Source organism: Lacerta agilis, chromosome 1, assembly GCF_009819535.1.
Source record: "Lacerta agilis isolate rLacAgi1 chromosome 1, rLacAgi1.pri, whole genome shotgun sequence".
Classification (NCBI taxonomy): Eukaryota; Metazoa; Chordata; class Lepidosauria; order Squamata; family Lacertidae; genus Lacerta; species Lacerta agilis.
In genome coordinates, this window is record NC_046312.1 from 11,725,123 (window position 1) to 11,744,789 (window position 19,667).

General features: G+C 45.6%; 1 protein-coding gene across 1 annotated transcript; it reads left to right on the plus strand.

Annotated features, from left to right (window-relative positions):
- Window positions 1–816: 816 nt before the first annotated feature.
- PLD4 (phospholipase D family member 4) lies at window positions 817–16,483 on the plus strand. Its single transcript, XM_033172797.1, has 11 exons — window positions 817–912; window positions 3,960–4,040; window positions 6,323–6,510; window positions 8,845–9,028; window positions 9,264–9,384; window positions 10,897–11,024; window positions 12,831–13,031; window positions 13,214–13,353; window positions 13,827–13,992; window positions 14,983–15,079; window positions 16,068–16,483. The coding sequence occupies exons 1-11, from the start codon at window positions 817–819 to the stop codon at window positions 16,292–16,294; spliced, it is 1,629 nt and encodes a 542-aa protein (XP_033028688.1). The 3' UTR covers window positions 16,295–16,483.
- The last annotated feature ends 3,184 nt before the right edge of the window (window positions 16,484–19,667 follow it).

Here is a 19,667-nt window from a genome sequence, read left to right on the forward strand (position 1 = left end):
ACGTACTTTAGCATCTGGCTGGCAAAGGGTGATCCAGTGTGTTTTCCTACTGCACATTGCATTATAGATTAATCCAAACAGGGCCTGTATTCCTAATCCTGCAGTTTGGGCTGTATTAAATTGTCACATGTAGTTATGCCAAAGAGGAAACCTTATGACTCTAAACTCTGTCCAGCTTTGGTTCCCTCCAACATCTACATATGTAAATCCCCAATTTTATGCTGCATACTGTTTGTTAAGTCTTCATCCTGATACTTCTTGAGTAGTCCAGATATCATTTACTTTAGGGTTTCAAGTTTCGTGGTTTGTTTCTTTCCTAGAGTGTCTCGGGGGTTAATCCATTGACTCAATGAACCCCTTCCTGTTTTCATGTGTATTGCCATGCTCTGTTGTTTTGTTTTGTTTTGTTTTTGCTTCAAATGTTTAAGTTAAACATCTATCTTTGGCTAGTAAATTTTCAGAGAAACAAAAAGACCATATCCCATTGAAATTGAAATTAAGTGGTGAAGTTGGCAGCAGTTTGCCTCAGGATTCTTTCTGAAAACTGAGCTTGGTTCTATATGTTGGGGGTGGGGGGCGGAGTGAGTTTTCTTTTGGGTATGTTAACGTTACATTCTTATTGTTCATAATGATGGAATGGATGTATATATTTGAGAGCGAGAGAGTGAGCACACCTGGTTGCATTGATCATATAATGTGCAGCCTGTCACTCTTCATGCTGTTGATGACGACAAAGCTGAATTAAGTGGCAGGACAACTTTTAACCAGGTCAAAGTCTTTGCACAAGTTTGAAACACGCTTTTCCAACCATTCGGCATGTGCCCAGATGATGAGCCCAAGATGTTTGAGATTCACTCACTCTGCAGGGTCCCGTCCCCCACCCCCGGATACATTCTGGAGCTTTGTTCACAGGTTCAGTGACCAAACATGTCCATTTGGGGGAGGTTGGAAGAGGAATTGGCTTGTGCTGATTTGAACCTGAGAAAACTTGACCTGCAAATCAGCTTGGGGGACGGGGGACGGCATCTTCACACATTACAGGCAAAATAAGGTTTGTCACGGGAGCGTGCACTGATTGTATTAGCATGGTACACCTCTTTTCCTCTCACACACTTTGTTATTTTGGGATGCACTTAACAGGTCTTAGGTGTACACCTAAAACCCAGAATGTGTGAATGGCCCTGACTTGTCCTTCAATGAGTTAAAGAAAACGTTTACAGATAACTTACTTTAAAAATAAAAATAAAAGTGTATGAGTGCAAAGATGCTACTGATATTGGTAAATGGATGCGAGGTCTTTCTCTTTTATTTTGAATCCAGCAAATGTATACATTGCAGCTGTAAAATGTACATTAACTACCTGTTCACTTTCTGATGTGCCCCTTGCTGAATTGTGCCTAACTATACGCTGTTGTTATGCTGCTGAAATCATTTTCTGCTGTTCAAAAACACACACAAACTGTTCATGGAGTCATTCATTCCATCTGCATGCGACACAAATGCAAGCTGGGCTGTATAGCAGAAATTCAACTTTGTATAATTCAAAACTGTTTCAGTGACTTGTCTTTTTGTTTTGTTTCCACACCCACTCTTGAAATACTCTGTATAATTTTAATCCGGAATACCCCCGTCAATCGTACATAGTGGGGCATTTCCCACCCCCCCTTATTTTTTCTTTTTTTTAAAAAAAATATGGTAATTTATTTCATTTGGTTGATAGGCAACTTATCTGTATATTTTTGTTCCAAGGTGATGTTGTGGATGTCTTTAAAAACAAAATAAATTGTTATTTTATATAATTTTATCATAAATTTGCTATAATAAATCATTTCTTTTTTTGTTTTCCACGAGAGGTTTTCTTTCATCTCCAAAAATACGTTTTCTCAAGTTCTTACAGGACTTAATTTCAATAAATTGAAATGAAACGTCAGGGAAAGGGTGAAAAAGGGAGAAAATATATACACCTCAATTCTGGGAACGCAGCCAAACTGGATCAAATGTAAATTGGGGGGAAGGTTTAGATGACACTGATGGCTAGTGGCCTTATCCTTTATATCAGAGTGGAAAACCTCAGGTCCAGGGAACAAGCACAGTACTCCAGGCCTCCCCATCTGGTCTCCAAGGCTTTCTCTAAGCTTTGCTTCCTCTGCCCAAGACACCACACCCCTGACTGGCCCTGCTACACAACCTTGAGGGCTTCCCAAGAGGAAGGTTGCAGAATTACGATGAAGCTGGGGATGAAAAGCAATGGATGGGGGAGCGAAAAATCAGTTTGATGAGAACAGAGCATGCTCAGTGTTCACATGTTGATGGGGGGGGGAGGCAATCCGAGGGTGAGGCGGAATGGAATGGAGTATTCTTGAAAGGTGGGATGGATGGCTGGGACCCTGAACAGAAAAAGTATTCCACGCTGCAACGTTTTGTTGCAGGTCCTACTTGTTGGACTCTTCCCCCTGACTACTGCAATCTCCTTTCTAGTCTTCTGTTGTGTCATTTCTATTCATCACCCTGCTGCTCGATTCCTTCCCCACTTCTTACTACACTGGCTTCATGTTCTTCCAGATCGAGCACTGATTTTGGATCTTGCCGAAAACCAGCTTTTGCTAGACAGCATCAAACGTGGGCATTGCAAAGGGGTGCCTCAAGAGGCAAATTACGTCCTCCCGACCACCCCGTTTGTGCAAAGTGCTATGACATGCTTGTGGTGTTTATTCTCACCCCACAAAGTACTCTGGCAAGCAGGGGTTTTTTTTGCAGCCCTTCAGAAACCTGCCCAACCTTTTTGACCAGAGATGACAATAGTATATAGGCCCACACTTAAGGGCAATGATGCCTCTACAATGCCCCTGACATTTTGGAGAGATTTAATGCAAAACTATTCACCAGGGACGCGGGTGGTGCTGTGGGTTAAACCACTGAGCCTAGGGCTTGCTGATCAGAAGTTCAGTGGTTCGAATCCCTATGATAAGCTCCTGTTGCTCGGTCCCTGCTCCTGCCAACCTAGCAGTTCGAAAGCACGTCAAAGTGCAAGTAGATAAATAGGTACCACTCCAGTGGGAGGATAAACGGTGTTTCCGTGCGCTGCTCTGGTTCGCCAGAAGTGGCTTAGTCATCCTGGCCATATGACCCAGAAGCTGTACGCCGGCTCCCTCCGCCAGTAATGCGAGATGAGCGCCGCAACCCCAGAGTCGGAAACGACTGGACCTAATGGTCAGGGGTCCCTTTACCTTTACCTTTACTCACTTCTTGAGGTAGTGTGTGTAGCACAGATAGCCTTTGCCAGACAGTCTCTATTATTCAAATCTAGCAGCTGTGAAATTCTGGTTTGAAAGGGGAAATTCCGCTTGTTGCTCTGGGGGAGGAAAAGCAACACGCACGGTTTGTGGCCAGTTCATGAAACCCCACTCAAACAGTAGCAGAGTGTTACTTGCTCCTCTGAAGGAGGTAGAAAGACTTCTAGCCGGAACGACCTAAGACGGTGAGCATTTTTGAATGATTAGGAGACAATTGGCCTTAGATTACTTAAATGCACTAGTGAAGGTAAGAGATGGTTTGGGTTGGGAAGTAACAGAGGGCATGTCTTTGTGTGCGGAAAATCAGTCCCTAGTAACTCCTCTTAATGAAGGGGGTCTTGGATAGCAGGTCCTGGGAAAGAGACCTTGGGGAACTGTTGCCAGCTGAGGTAGATCTGGTGCAGAACCAGTGGTGTGTTGAACCTTGCAGATGTTGCTGGATTCCAGCTGCCATTGTCCTTGAACGTTGGTCATATTGTCTGTGGACTGATGGGTGTTGGGGATCCAACAACACCTGGAAGACCACAGGTCCTCCATCCCTGGGCTAAATGGAACCACGATCTGACTCTGCATAAGGCATTCTCATCTGAAGTAGACTTTCTGGGAGCACTGGAGCCATTCACTCTTATTTCTTCCAATTCCTTGCCATGTGTTTCTGTGTTCTAGATCATGAAACACACCCCACTGAGGACAAACAAGCCCTTTTATTTGAAATCGCACCCAAGCGAGCAAACGTGCATTAATGTGGTAAGTACTAGAATAAACCCAAGTTGCAGCTACTGGGCAGTGAATAAAATGTATTCTCTGAATTAGCTTGACTAAGAATCATGAAGCTACTAGCATCATGAAGAATCACTAAGAATCATGAAGCTACTAGCATGAGTTTGGCCAAACTGCGGGAGGCAGTGGAGGATAGGGGTGCCTGGCGTGCTCTGGTCCATGGGGTCACAAAGAGTCGGACACGACTGAACGACTGAACAACAACAACAACAAGAATCATAGTCCTGTGGTAGAAGAATAGAACCCTCCGTGTCAAGTCTTTAGGAGGGTTGTACTTCAAAATTGGTTCCTTCACTCCAGTCATCAGCCCGCAGAGAAGGGTGGTCAGAGAGGGGTGGGAACAGGTTGGTGAATGTCACCTCCGGTCTTTCAGTGTCAGGTTCCTCTTGGACTCTTGACCATCATTCATGTGATGGGGGGTCAGGGACTACTGAAGAACAAAGAGACAGGCACCATTTCAGGAGGTGCAGAAGGACAATCCTGTTACTGAGACCAGTGCTGCCATAGAACAGGATGAAGCAACTTTCAGGCTACACAGTGAAGGGTGTCAAGAGTGGGTTAGCAATAAAACACACGGAGTAAGTGAAGTCAACTCTTTATTAGAAGAAACAAGGTTGCTCAGGATTGCCCAGTCTAATGAGCACAGCAACTCTTCCTCATAAGTCTTGCCCCTATGAAGCAGTTATGGAGACTAAAGGTCCTCGCCTTTCCATAGCTGCCTAAGCCGCCTTCTCTCTTGGGTCCTTCCCAAGCAATCTGAGACTCCGCCGGCATGTCTGTCTCTGTTCCTCCCTCTTCATACCTTTTCTGGTTCTGGGAGACCCAAGGGGACGGGACAACACCTTGGCTTTGTCACCAGCCTGACTCATCTCTGCCTATTGACTTCCCTCCTCTCTTGCTTCTAATTCTGGACTTGGATCTACCACAGACTCTCCCTGCTCACTACGCCCCATTACCTTTTTAGCTTCCGACGCCTCTTCCTCCCGGTCTTCTCCCTCTGCACACCCACTGGCTCACCACCAATCCCTGGGCTCTGAGTCTTCTTCCCTTCTCCAGCTGGTGCCTCCCTCCATTCCTCTGCATCCAGCCAGTACACAACAAAGGGGGGTTTACCATATATTAGCTGATGTCAGGAATTGATGTCTGAATAGTACAGCAAATGTTAGCCCAAACAGGGCCCATGATGAAATGTTGAAGAAATTAAGGGTGTTTAACCTGGGGTCTAAATGTTGCCTCAGGGAGATCAGTAATGGTTGATGACCTCCCCTAAAGAGATTACTTCTACTGCAACTACTGCTACTACTCGGAAGGGCTGTAGGTCAATGGAGAAGCGCCATTCCCCAGTGCTGGAGTCTGTGTCCGAAAGCTGCTGCCAGTCAGTGTAGACAATACTGACCAGTGGTATAAGGCAGCTTCCTATGTACTACTACTACGAATTAAGCATTTAACATTTTTTAAAAGACAGCCCCTGCCCACAGGCTCCCAGTCTAGCTAGCATAATACAAAAGGGAAAGGAATGGAGATGCAAGCACATTTACCGGGTAGATACCAAGCAAAATCATCTGATCTGGGTGGCAGAGCCGCCCCTCCCGTTGTTTGCTGTGAAGTGGCCTGGCTGCCTCAGGTTGCCCATTCTGGTTGTTTAATGAAAGCCCAGCTAATTGTTATTTATTTGGTTTTCGTTCCAGCCCTGCAGGTGGGCTGCACTGACATTTCCCTGTACTTTATTATAACCGCACTGTGATGAAAATATAAAGAGGAAGTCTCATCCACCTGCTGCACGACACAGGAGGATGGTTAGCAGAGTTTCGCTCTGTTTAATAAATGAAACTGGTTTTGAGCCTGAGAACTGAAATGAGACTTAAGTCCAACCCCCCCCCCCAAAAAAAATTGCAAATGTAGTAAAAGGATGGATTTTGAGTATGTGTGTGTACTGAAGGAATAGAATCAGAATCCTGAATTTGATATACTTAACTATATAAAACCTATGAAGGAGCAGATTCACACTCTAACCTTCCTATGGGCTAATAGACATTGCCAAGAGGCTACTCAATCTCAGGAGCCGGCGTGGTTAAGAGCAGGAGTTACAAGATCCCTGATTTAAACCTCAGCAGTACCAGAAAGTTCTTGGGCTGTTCAAGGCAAGACTCTTTTGTTGTCCCTCCTCCATCTTTCATAGAATGGTAATAATACTGGCTCGGAGGAGTGATGCCAGACAACATTCCATGCATGTTCTTTCCTTGTTCCAGGTGTTTGGACTGCTTGCAGTTGCTGGGCTTCTGTTTGTGATAAGAATTCATGTCATGAAACCCTCCGATGCAGTTTCTGCGGGAGAGGAAGATGGGGTTCTCAACACCCACAATAATGACAACCGAAACACAGAAAGAGACAGGGGGACCGAGATGGGCAGCAGCCCTAGATGCAATGATTCATGCAAGTAAGAGGGGTTTTTTTTTCCTCGGGGTTGGGGTTGTTTCCAGTTGTCGGAGAACCTGCTCCAACAACTGAATTAGGTCCTGAGGGTAAAGAAAATGAAAGAGGCAGGAGACTGAGAGAAACGGGAGACTCAGGAGAAACAGGAGACTGTAGTTGGGTATCTGGTGTGCACAAAGAACAGCGGACGAATCCTCCCGCTCGCACCCAGGCGGAGACTTTTATTTTTAACCTTTTTGCCTACGTAGCCACACAGTCAACCAGTAACAATTAGACACACATATGCATTTCCTGGCGGGAACAACTCTGTACATGCGCAGCGCTGTGTTTGACAGATCGTGCAGCGTCTATTTCCGTCGCATGTGCGGCAGACGCAGCAGGCTCGTTTCCCGCCAATGGCGGTCGCGCACAGCAGCGCTCCAGCATAATCCTACATCCAGTGCCTTTTTTGGTTCCAGCATAAGAAGTGCCCCTGCAGGATGAGGCCAGTGGCCTATTTAGTCCAGCATCCTGTTCTCACAGTGGCCAACCAGATGCCTGTGGGAAGCTCGCAAAAAGGAACAGCGCTCTCCCTATTTGCAGTTCCCACCCACTGGCATTCAGAGCCACACTGCCTTTGACTGTGGAACACAGTTGTGGCCACCACTGTTCTCTTTTTAAAATGTAAGTGTTGTGAATGTGCCTGATACAGCATGTAATATTACTTTATTTCATTTTTTTAAATTGGCGCGTTTATTTAGGTATTTGCATATTGACTTTCATAGAGCATCCCAAGGCGGTGCACAAAAGAAAATACGCAACCGTTCGTTAAACATATTAAAGCAGTGTTAAAATCTTTGAAAACTAAGATACAACAGTGATCCGGGGCAAGATCAGCATAATTCCACCCCACAGAGGGTTGCCATATTTCAAAAAGTAAAAACCAGGACACCCCGGAATTTGTTGAACTTTTTTAAAAGAAAAACATCCCCCAAAATCCCATGGTCTTTCAATAGACTTGCCTGGGATTCAGGAAAAAGCGCCACCTTTTGGAGATACTGCCCTACACACACACACACACACACACACACACACGGAAAAGTACATGTGATTGAATAAAGGAACTGATCAAAGTTACAAATGTCACCTATATTGGAATGAATTTGTTTTACATACTCCTTTCTTCTCTCAGCGTGTCTGCCTTCACCTCCATCTCAAAAGCGGAAGTCATGTGGTAGGTTAATTTTGGCATAATTGCAAAGCCTGGAACATAGGATGTTACCATATATGGAGTCAGACCATCGGTTCATCTAGCTCAATCTACACTGACAATTGAAGTGGCTTTCCAGGGTTTTAGACGAGAACATTCCCAGCCCTACTTGGAGGTACTAGTGGTTGGGTCTGGAATCTTCTGTGTGCCAAGCAGATCCTCTGACAATGGGCTACAGCCCTTGCCCTGTGTGTGAGCAGCCAGAAACTGTCTGAGACAAGCGGAACAACACATTTCTTTCAATCTGAGGCTGTAGACAGCATGTCTATTACTAACCCAAAGGGCATCTTTCCTATATTATCCCGTTCATTTGTGAATTACCCTGGAATAAATGTTTACGAAGGGTGGTAATGCAAATTCCTTCAGTCAAGGGTGGCCAAACCTTTTGAGCCTGAGGGATGTTTTGAGGGTTGGCCACCCCTCTGACGGCCGCGTGCCAAAGATGGCCGCCGCCAACCCATTGACGTGTACACCAACTCTTGCTATGCTTATGACACACGAAAATTGGCAGGCAGGCACACACACACATATCCAGGCAGGCAGAAAGCCTGGAGAAACACACACACACACACACACACACACCACAGAGGGATGGCTGGACAAGGGTGGAGAACCTCAGCTCAGGGGCTGAATGTGGCCCTCCAAGCCTGCCTATCTGGCCCTTGAGACACTCCCCAGGCCACCACCCGTTTCTGCAGCCCCCCCCCCGACCTGGTTCTGCTCCCTCCCTGAGTGGCAGGAATGCACCACTGAATTCCTAAACTGGCTCTTTAGTACACATTTAGTACACCAAGCATGCACACGCTAGAAGGATGATTCTAACTTCCACTACTGCTTTTTTTTGTTTTAAGGCAGCTAAAAGTAAAATATAATCTGGCAAGGGGACTCGACATCTTGCCTTTTACACAAGCCATTTTGAAAACAATCCGGAAGGCTGGTTAGTCTGACATTATTGTGCAGATGTGGCTAATTCAGAAAAAAATGTTACCAAGATTTTCTCTCACCCTGTGAATTGGAGACTTAGCTCAGGTTGTCTTGGCGGCAACTGTTTTGACTGCGAAGTATTCTGCTACTCCTTCCCTCTTGCAGTTTCCAGCTAGTGGAAAGCCTTCCCTGGGACATGCCATATGGACCAAACAGCAGTGCTGCAAAGCCTTTATACCAAGCATGGATGGAGTTGTTAAATATAACCCAGGAAAGCATTCATGTGGCTTCTTATTATTGGAGCTTGACTGGAGAAGACCTTGGCGTAAATGACACATCGTCTAAGCAGGTGAGATAAGAGAGGGTTGTTTTTTTTAATAATAACAATAATAATAAAATCAGCAGCTGTGTGTAGGCAGCATTTTAAAGGATGGGAAGACTTTAGATACCCCCCCCACACCATGTTGTCAACAAACCAACCAGTCACGCATCCTCTGATCTGGGGGGGATATTTCCCATGCAGAATTTGGCATGTACTGCTCCCCTCGTTCGATACAAGTACCTAAGTGATTTGCCTTCTGTAGGGTGAAGATGTTCTCAAGAAATTCGAAAGCCTGCTTCTGAAGAATGTGTCTGTGTTTATTGCAACAAGCGTGCCATCTAAGGCTAGACATTCAACTGACCTTGAAGTCCTGGAGAAAAGAGGTAACTGTTTATTAAAATCCTCCCACCCACCCCCCTCCCAGCAGCAAACAACATGAAAACAGTCATAAAATGCTTACGGGACCCCCCCCCCACTCCCACTGAAACAACATAAAATCCAGCATCTAAAAATATTACAAAAGAAGCCAGTATTAAACTTGCAGGGCTTCTTAAAACTGCCATATCTGTTTTGCGCACCAAAAGGGGAGCAAAGGGGGAACGAATGAAGCCTACTAGTCATGATGGACTACGTGCTGCCTCTGAATGCTAGTTGCTGTTTTGTTATTATATTTCATAGAATCGTGGAATCATATAACTGTGGAGTTGGAAGGGATTCCGAGGGTCATCTACAGGTGAAACTCGAAAAATTAGAATATCGTGGAAAGGTTCGTTTCTTTCAGTAATTCAACTTAAAAGGTGAAACTAATATATGAGATAGACTCATGACATGCAAAGCGAGATATGCCAAGCCTTTATTTGTTATAATTGTGGTGATTATGGCGTACAGCTGATGAGAACCCCAAATTAACAATTTCAACTTTGGGGTTTTCATCAGCTGCACGCCATAATCATCACAATTATAACAAGCAAAGGCTTGACATATCTCGCTTTGCATGTCATGAGTCTATCTCATATATTAAACTCCAGTAGCGAATGAAAACAATTGCTTACATAAATGGACTTTTCCATGATATTCTAATTTTTCGAGTTTCACCCCCTACAGGAATCTCAACTAGATCATACATGGCAGATGGCCATCCAACATCTGCTTAAAAACCTCCAAGGAAGGAGAGTACACCCCACCCCCAAGGGAGTCCGTTCCTCTGTCCAACCGCTCTTACTATCAGATAGTTCTTCGTGATGTTTAGTCAGAATCTCCCTTGAATCCGTTGGTTCAAGTCCTAACATCTGGAGCAGGAGAAAACAAGATTGCTCCATCCTCCATGTGACTGCCTTTGAGATATTTGAAGATGACTATCATAGCTCATCTCAGTGTCTTCTTCTCTAGGCTAAACATACCCGACTCCCTCAACTGTTCCTCATAAGGCTTGGTTTCCAGACTCTTCTGAGATCGACAGTCTTACCACATGCCTCAGTCCCAGAACTCTGTAGGGGGTGTTTAGTGAATTTGTACTGGTTCAGCGCGTAAGGACTTCCAGTGAAGTAAATGTGTGTTACGGCTTGAGAGCCCGTGTGATGTAGTGGTTAAAAGTGGTAGACTCGTAATCTGGGGAACTGGGTTTGCATCTCCGCTCCTCCACATGCAGCTGCTGGGTGACCTTGGGCTAGTCACACTTCTCTGAAGTCTCTCAGCCCCACTCACCTCACAGAGTGGTTTGTTGTGGGGGAGGAAGGGAAAGGAGAATGTTAGCCGCTTGGAGACTCCTTCGGGTAGTGATTAAGTGGGATATCAAATCCAAACTCCTCCTCCTCCTCCTCCTCCTCCTCCTCCTCCTCCTCCTCTTCTTCAAACAGTTCTTCAATCTCTTTAAAAAAAAACCATTTTTTCCATAGGAGCCCAAATAAAAAGGATTGATTTTGGACAGCTCACCCATGGTGTCATGCACACCAAATTCTGGATTGTAGACAAGAAACACGTATTTCTTGGTAGTGCCAACATAGACTGGAGAGCCCTGACTCAGGTGAGAGTTTTAAGGCTGTTAAGCTGAAGCGGCGCAGGGGTGGAAGTGGGGAGACTGAGTTCACAATACTTAACAAGATGACTAAATTTGCACGGAAACATCCTGAGAACCAGTTCTGTTAAGACGGGTGATTTTATTTGGGGAGAACATAAAAGCTTAAGAGTCCATCTGCTTACCTGGCCAAGCTTGGTTGTCTTCCTTCCTTCCAGGTGTTGGAATATTTCGTTAGTCTTATACTATCTATCTAAAGATGCAAACGAGCTTGTCCTACATTTCTGTTTCTAACCATAGCCACTCAAGTTGTTACGCTACATCAGCGGTTTTCAGATTTTTCTGCCTTGAGGGAACTCTTTCCATGATGCCTGCCAAGGCACTGCTCCAGCTTGGCTATGTGTTGAACAGGATTCTGGGTAAAGCTGGAGGGTACACACTCCATTCACACATGGTATTGCTATGGTTCTTGGGCCACTGTAATCCTGTGCCAACTAAGGGCCAAACTTGACATGATGTGGTAGATCTGCAAATTGAATTGCAGGGCAGTTTGGACTAGGAGTATGGCATTGGGGGGCTGCCTAATCCCTTCCCCTGCACTGTTTTCCCAAAGCCCCCCACCCCAGCTGCTATTGGTGTGAGGGGGAAATACACATACCGTATGGTTAACTCTCCTTTCCCAAATGCTATGGTCCACCCGGATCTCCAATGTCACACCCACTTGGGACCTCAGAGTGCACTTTTGCAGCAGAGGCGCCTGGTGCAGTTGCACTGGGCGCTGCCCTGCAGACGGGCGCCAAAACAATGCTGTAGAACAGAGTGTGAGAGGTGGGGTGGCGGGTGAGCGCTGAATTATAGCGTCAAACAGGGCACTGCTGAAATCTGAGAGCCCAATGCTGCTGCTGTTTGGAGACACCCAGCATCCCTCTGGCTGCATGTTACGGAGAAAGATCAGTTTTAGTGGGAAGCTAGTCCATTGTTACTGCTCTTTCCGTGAAGATGGAGTGATTAGGGAGGGAGGGAGGGAGAGAGAGCGAGAGAGCGAGAGCAGGGGTTCTTTAATAGTTTTATAGAAGAGGGAATTTCAACAGGCCTAGCTTCTCATGCAACTATTAAGTGCACAAGAGAGCTCTCCTGCATCTGGGTTACCCTACTTGGGTGACCCCTGACAAGTTCCTGAGAACTCAAGAGTTCTAATATTTCACACACATTATCCTAGGAAGCTGCCTTGTGGTCAGGCTGGCTGCCCATATAGCACAGGATTGCCTACTCGGACTCGCAGCAGCTCTCCAGGTTTTCAAGTGCAGGCGTTTCCCATCACCCGCAGATTCTTTTTCAACTGGAGAGACTGGCGATTGAACCAGGGACCTTCTGCATGCAAAGTGCCACTGTGTTACAACCCCCAGAACCCAGGTTGCGCTACGTGACTGCAGAGGTGTTGTGTTGCTGAGCTCCGAAGCACTTGTAAAAGGGCATTTCCGCTTTCTGTATTTTGCTCTATGGTTTCATTCAAACTTATGCCCTTGCCAGATATACTACCACGCCAGTAAGAGTGAAAGCAACGATTTCCACTCTCCCTTCCCAACAGGTGGGCGGGGTTTGCAACACCGAGTGGGCTTACCTGGTCTGGTGCCTCCCACCTGGGTCAGGGTGGCTGTCGTCCCGCCCCCGGCCTGGGAGAACAATGGACGGCCAGCTGGGAATGGGGCGAAGGCCAAGGAAAAGAGGCCGACCCCTTCGGCCAAACCTCACTTTGTTCCTTCCCCTTCCAGGTTTGGTTTGGAATATTGGTCTCCAGTTTCTCTCTTTCTGCAGGTTAAAGAAGTCGGGGTTTTGATCAGCAACTGCAGCTGCTTAGCTAAGGATCTCTGGAAAACCTTCAGAACCTATTGGGATCTTGGGGAACCAAATGCCACCATCCCGTCTCCATGGCCGAGCAATTATTCTACCAATATCAACAGCCACAGTCCTTTGGAAGTGCTGTTAAATGGAACCAGCACTGAAGTTTATTTTTCTGTAAGCAGACAGTTCCTAAGCATGTCTTCCTCAGATTAACCCCACTGAATTCAGTGGGATTTACTCTCTAGTAAGTGTGCATAGGATTACAATGAAACCTTCTGCAGGAAATGTGTATTCTCATTGAAAAAACATGGGGGGTCAATAGATGATGTAGTAATTAAACTTCTCCTTTGCTCTAGGCTTCTCCTGCTTCCTTTTGTCCTGGGGGTCGAACCTTTGATCTTGTGGCAATTCTCGATGTTATCTACGATGCAGAAAAATTTGTCTATGTCTCCATTATGGATTATTTCCCTACGAGCCGCTTCAGACACCCACCAAGGTATGAAGCGAAACCTGAATATGTGTGCACCCTTTTATATTCTTAGCTAAGTGCTAATTAGTTGTATGACTGCTCCCTGCACCATCAGCTAGCACCAGAAGCTGTTACTTCTCTGCTTTAGTAGGAAGCCAAAAACCGAATACAGTGCTTGTGTCTATAAAGCTCCCCATTGATCGGATTACAAGCGTTTGTGGCTGCTGTTCACTTGGACTGGTGAGGTGTAAGGCAGGAGGCCAACAGTAGGTGGAGCCAGAGCCAATGCTAGGCAGAGCCAATGGATTATAGTTTCCTTCCCATCCTCCTCCCGAGTTCTACAAGGGCAACTGAGATGGAGGAGGAGGAAGCTGACAGCTAGTACCCCCCCTCTGGTTTGGTTGTAAGCAAGAAGGCAGGGGCTGGAACGCAGGTTAATGGGGCAGTACCCATTTGCCCTTATGCTCCAACCTTCACTAATTACAATCTTGTTTTTGCAGATACTGGCCACCCATCGACAATGCTCTGAGAAGTGTGGCGTTACACCGAAATATACACATACGGCTTTTAATCAACTGCTGGGTCCATACTGATTCTTCCATGTTTCGTTTCTTGGAGTCACTGAGCGTCCTTAGTGATCCACATGCCAACATCACAATCGAAGTGGTAAAACAAGCATGCTTTTGGGCCATGGGCTCCTTACAGATGCACATGTGTCATGTTCCTGGTATTGACAGTGACTTATGTAGCTTGTACACCGAGTTTAAGGGTCTCTTCTGGGTCATATATCATAGTGTCAAATGTGAACATGACAACCCTCATAATCTGTTGCTTCAAATGTGAACATGACAACCCTCATAATCTGTTGCTTTTTCTGTTATGAGGTCAACAAACCAGAAATGGAAGTCGAGGGAAGTCCAAAGGGGGGGAGGGAGAGGTGTTTATATAAAGCTGTATGTTATAAGTATATTTGTAATGAGAGAAAATAAATTTAATTTAATTTTTTTAAAAAAGAAGAAGATATCCAGTGACCAGTGCTCCCCCCCCCCCCGAAAAATAGGTGCAGGTACTCACCATGAAATTGTTACAGTAAGTGCCACACTTTTTAACAACAACAAAAAAGAGATGCCGGTACTGCGTACCTTTGAGTAAGCCCTGGGGGAAAAGCACTGTCAGTGATGGGGAGCCATTGGTTCCATTGCCAAACTTCCGTAACCAGGATTCTCCTAAAGTTCAACCAAAATCTATCCTCTGGTAGCTCAAACCCATTAGGTGAAGTCCTACCATCTGTGATAGCAGGGAACAAATATTTGCCCTCGTTCTCCAGGCTAAATACAACAAAGTCTTCCAAACTTTCCTCATAGGTCTTCCTTCCCATACAGTTGACCATCTTCGTTGCTCTCTTCATCTGTGCCTTTTGAGATGATGTGCACCCAAAAGGCACTATTAAATGCAAAGCTCTCTTAGCAGTGGTTTTTTTCCCCTTGTTCTTTTACTGGCGAATATAAGTGGAAAGTCTACTCTAGTTTAGCCAAAAGCTATTCGTATTTTATTTCCATTATTTGGAAAAGGCAGGCAATTGCTGGAAACTCAAAAAGTCATCTGTGTTTAATTCCCACTCATTGTAGACATGTTTTTATATTTAAATCTTACCAGAAAATCTTCACTGTTCCAGTTGGAAATCACACAAACATCCCCTTTGCAAGGCTGAATCACAGCAAATATATGGTGACTGACAAGGCAGTCTATATTGGTAAGTGTTGTGGCCTGGTAGAGATTGTGGTCTGCGTAGAAGTCAGCTATACAGCTGCAAATATAACATTTTAAGCGCATTATACAAATGCAGTGCTTTTTTCCTATTAAAAATGTTTAGGGGTACTCTCATTTTCCTACTCATACTGAAATACTGCCCCTCAAGTAGGCCAAACATTCACAAAATGTTTAGGGGTATGCGTACCCCTGCGTACCCCCAGGGGAAAAAGCACTGTGCAAATGTGACACTAGATGGCGATGGTGAGCTTATGGCAAATTCAATCTATTTTTCAAAACGTTTTTTAAAAAAAGCATTTTCACAGCATTTTTAAATATGTGTCTAGATTCCACCCTAGAGCACATTGCAGTAATCAAGGCTACTAGGGCATGAATCACCATGTCCCAAAGCAGCTGTGAGCTGGTAAAAAGCACTCCTAGCGATTCACATTAGTTTTGAGGGTCCTTATTTTAAGATCTTTACTCTGCAGGAGATTCCTTGGGGCTTTTCTTGACACTGGATCCTGCCTGTTACAATCTCTTCCCTCTCCCTCTCCCTTGAACTCTGCAGCTTTAGCTTCAAGTGAATATGCTAGCAATAGTGTATTCAGTTGTTCGAAACCAGAACTCTTATACCATGGGTAGGAGAACTAAGGCCAGATCCGGTCTAATCGCCTTCTAAATCCAGCCTGCGGACGGTCTGGGAATCAGTGTGTTTTTACATGAGTAGAATGTGTGCTTTTATTTAAAAAGCATCTCTGGGTTATTTGTTGGGCATATGAATTCGTTTATTCCCACCCCCCCCCCCAAAATATAGTCCGGCCTCCCACAAGGTCTGAGGGACAGTGGACCGGCCCCCTGCTGAAAAAGTTTGCTGACCCCTGTCTTATACATTTGCCATAAGAGGGGAATTTGAGGGTTTGTTTTGTTTTGTTGACTAGATAAATTAAAATTGCACCCTTATATACACTCTGTATTTTATACATCTCTAGGAACTTCTAACTGGTCAGAAGAATACTTCAGCATCACTGCAGGTGTGGGACTGGTTGCCAAGCAGTCTTCAGCAGGCGCCACAAAGAGAAACCCTACAATACAGGAGCAACTGAGGGCTCTCTTTGAACGAGACTGGAATTCCAAATATTCGGTAAAAATGGAAGACCTGCCTGGGCAGAAAGACTGTGCTTGGGAAGATGGATTTAAAAGTTATTTTAAAAGCTAAATTATTATTATTTATTGCTAATGGGAATTCAGTTATGAGCTTTCTGCGTGTGAAATTTAGGATCGTTGTGGAGTTGCCAGATGTTGAATGTTTTAGTTCAGGATGTTTCAAACCTTGATCACGGAGTAGTCCCGTTCACAAATTTCATTTTTATGGAATCGTATAGCTGGAAGGGAACTTGGATGTCATCAGGGCCGCCTTTAGCACATGCGCCGCCAGGGTGCAAAGATCTGCCCAGCACCCCCAAGTTTAGATTAGCCACCCCCAAGTTAACTTTTATTGAGCTTTTTTGGGGAGGAGGGAAGCCAAAGTTGTGTGAATTTTTGTTTCCTGACTCATTGGGAATATTTGATGCTTCAGAGTAACAGAGCGCCGGAGGGGGGTGGGGACTTTCGCTCCATTGCTTTTCACTGCCGCCAATCGAGGGGGACTGGTATATAGTAGGTATACACAGAGGCATAGGAAGGGCGGGGCGGAGGGGGCGCTCCACCCCTGGTTCCAGGGGAGGGGGGACACTCCCCACCCCTCCCCCGCTGCCCGGCACCCTGTCCGTGCTTCTTTACGGATGGGGCTGCCCGACCCGCCGCTCGCTCGCCGGCTCGCAACAGCGCCGGCCGGATCCACTACGCATGCCTGGAGATTCTGGGCATGCGCAGTGCATCCGACATGTCGTGATACCCCGCCCCCAGGGGGGTGCCTCCGCACCGCTGCCCTGGGCGGCGAAGAGGCTTCCTCCGCTGCTGGGTATACATTTGTCACCCCCCAAAATTCGGCGCCTGGGTAAAGACGGCCTTGGATGTATTTTAGTCCAATACACTGCTCAGTGCAGGATCTACAATGCAGGATGCAACTGCAGTGTCCCTGGCAGGTGACCATTAAGTATCTACATGGCCTATTGCCTCCCAAGAAAGTCTGTTCCTAACAGTAAGAGCTATTTGACAGTGGAAGTTTTGCCTGATGTTCACCTGAAACACGCTTCCCTGCAATTTCTATTCATTGGTTATATTCCTGTTGTATAAAGCAACAGAGAACTTGTCTGCTCCATCTTCTGCACGGCACTCCTTCAGATATTTGAAGACCACTATAATGACTCCTCTTAAATCTTATCCTCTCCAGGCTACGCATTATCTGCAGCTTTGATCCAATATTGTGTATTGTGGAATGGCTAGGTTAGAAGATGTATCACTTGTCAACACAAATACCTTGACAATAAATGCTATTCTATGGTGTGGTGTTCTTTTTAGTCTGCACCCTTTAAAAAGTGATTTCAAGCCAGCATACTCAAAAAAATAAACCCCAAGAAGGGAGAGTTAATTCTTTACTTGTACCGCGCTGAAATTGTGCAAATACTCATTGGTTGTACAATTTCAAATTGCAGCCCAGAGATCAAAATAGAGTTATGCAACCGGGCAATTGTTGCATTTGCAAAATTCCACAAGGTGGCAATGTTTGAGAAAATTATGGCCTGCTTTACTCGGCTCCCCCCCCCCCCATTAAAAGCTGTGCTTCATAAATCACTAACATTCTGTTTCTCAGTTCAGAACTCACTTCATCGGCACTGCTCCAGAAAGGTTTGAAGGCTGTACCCTCAATCCTGCCTGAAAAAGGCAGCTGCAGAATAGCAATTTTTAAAAGCTTTGTCTGCTGTTGCCAGCAAGAGTTGCTTATTAAATTAGATTTATACGGCCTTCTGTATTACTGTTCCTTGAATTTCAAGGTGTCTAGTAACAGTAATTGTTATATCTGCCTTGTATTGGAAGCCATTTCTATTTTGCTTTTAAAAATAGGGAACTGAGGCTACCAAGTGAATTGACCCAGGCCTGCCTAGTAAATCTGTGTCCAAGCTGGTTATGGGCTTGAATATGGAAATTTTATTATGTTTTCTGTATACATTACTGTGGGATATAATCATGTAAATATAGCTAAATAAACATTTCGGTGTAGGTGATGTGCATATTTATATTGTCACCAACTACTTGTAAGGCCGCTTTACACCTATTTTCTCCACATGGAAAAATAGGACATATATACCTGTGTTCAGCTTTCTGTGTTGAAACCATATGAGAAAATATATATATATATCTGGTAATTTGTGTTTGGTCAGCCACAGTGCAGAATGAGCCTCAAGTAAACAGACTTGTTTTTGATCACATAACCCATCTTCCTATTGCTCCAGATCTTTAAACTATGGCCAGAGTGAATCCATCTTCTTGTTTCCTGGTTTGAATGGTTACTCTCTAGTTCTTTCCTTGGCATGGGCATATGTGGACATTGTATCTCGGGTTTTGCAAATGCTAGAAACTTACGTTTTCTAAATAAATAAAAAATAAATAAAATCCAGATATTTGGGGATTAAGGTATGTCTACATAGGGTGGAATGGAGGGACGCGGGTGGCGCTGTGGTCTAAAACCACGGAGCCTCTTGGGCTTGCCGATCAGAAGGTCGGCGGTTCGAATCCCCGCAATGGGGGGAGCTCCTGCTGTTCGGTCCCTGCTGCTGCCCACCTAGCAGTTTGAAAGCACGTCAAAGTGCAAGTAGATAAATAGGTACCGCTTCGGCAGGAAGGCAAACGGCTTTTACGTGCACTGCTCTAGTCCGCCAGAAGCGGCTTAGTCATGCTGGCCACATGACCCGGAAAAACTGCGGACAAACGCCGCCACCCTCGGCCAGTAAAGCGAGATGAGCGCCACAACCCCAGAGTCGTCCGCAACTGGACTTAACGGTCAGGGGTCCCTTTACCTTTACATAGGGTGGAGGATCCTGTCCCAAAGTTAATTCCTGTGAAAGCCAGTGTTCCTTGGACCACAACTTATGGTTGTCTAACAGGCTGAATTCCTGCCGGGTGATCCTAAGCTTCAATGCCCAGCTCTGGCTTGGAGCCAGGGCCGGATTTAGCCACTCTGGGCGGCTTCTAACAGAACATTAAAATGCAATAATCTATTAAACATTAAAAGCCTCCCTAAACAGGGCTGACTTTAGAAGGCCCGGGGGCCGGATCAGGCCCAATTGCCTTCAGGATCCGTCCCATGGACTGTCCGTGGATTGGCATGGGATTCTGTTCGTTCGGGCTGCGCCATTCCCCCCCCCCCCAATCAGATGGTTGGCATATAATTAAATTGTTGTTGCTGCTTGCTGCCAGCATCAGGGGTTGACATCTTCAGGAAATTACTAAGGCCCTAATTTCGTGGGAGAGTTCACCAATGGCCTGAGTTTCCATGGTGTAGCAACAACAACAACCCAGTCACTTGCCCACCCCTGTGGGTAGGGCAATTTGACTCCCTCTAGCTTCTCAGTGCCACACTGCCTTGTGCGGAGGAAGATCAGTTGGCATATTGCCCTGGACTCTCTAAACCCAGAAAATGACCCTGTAAT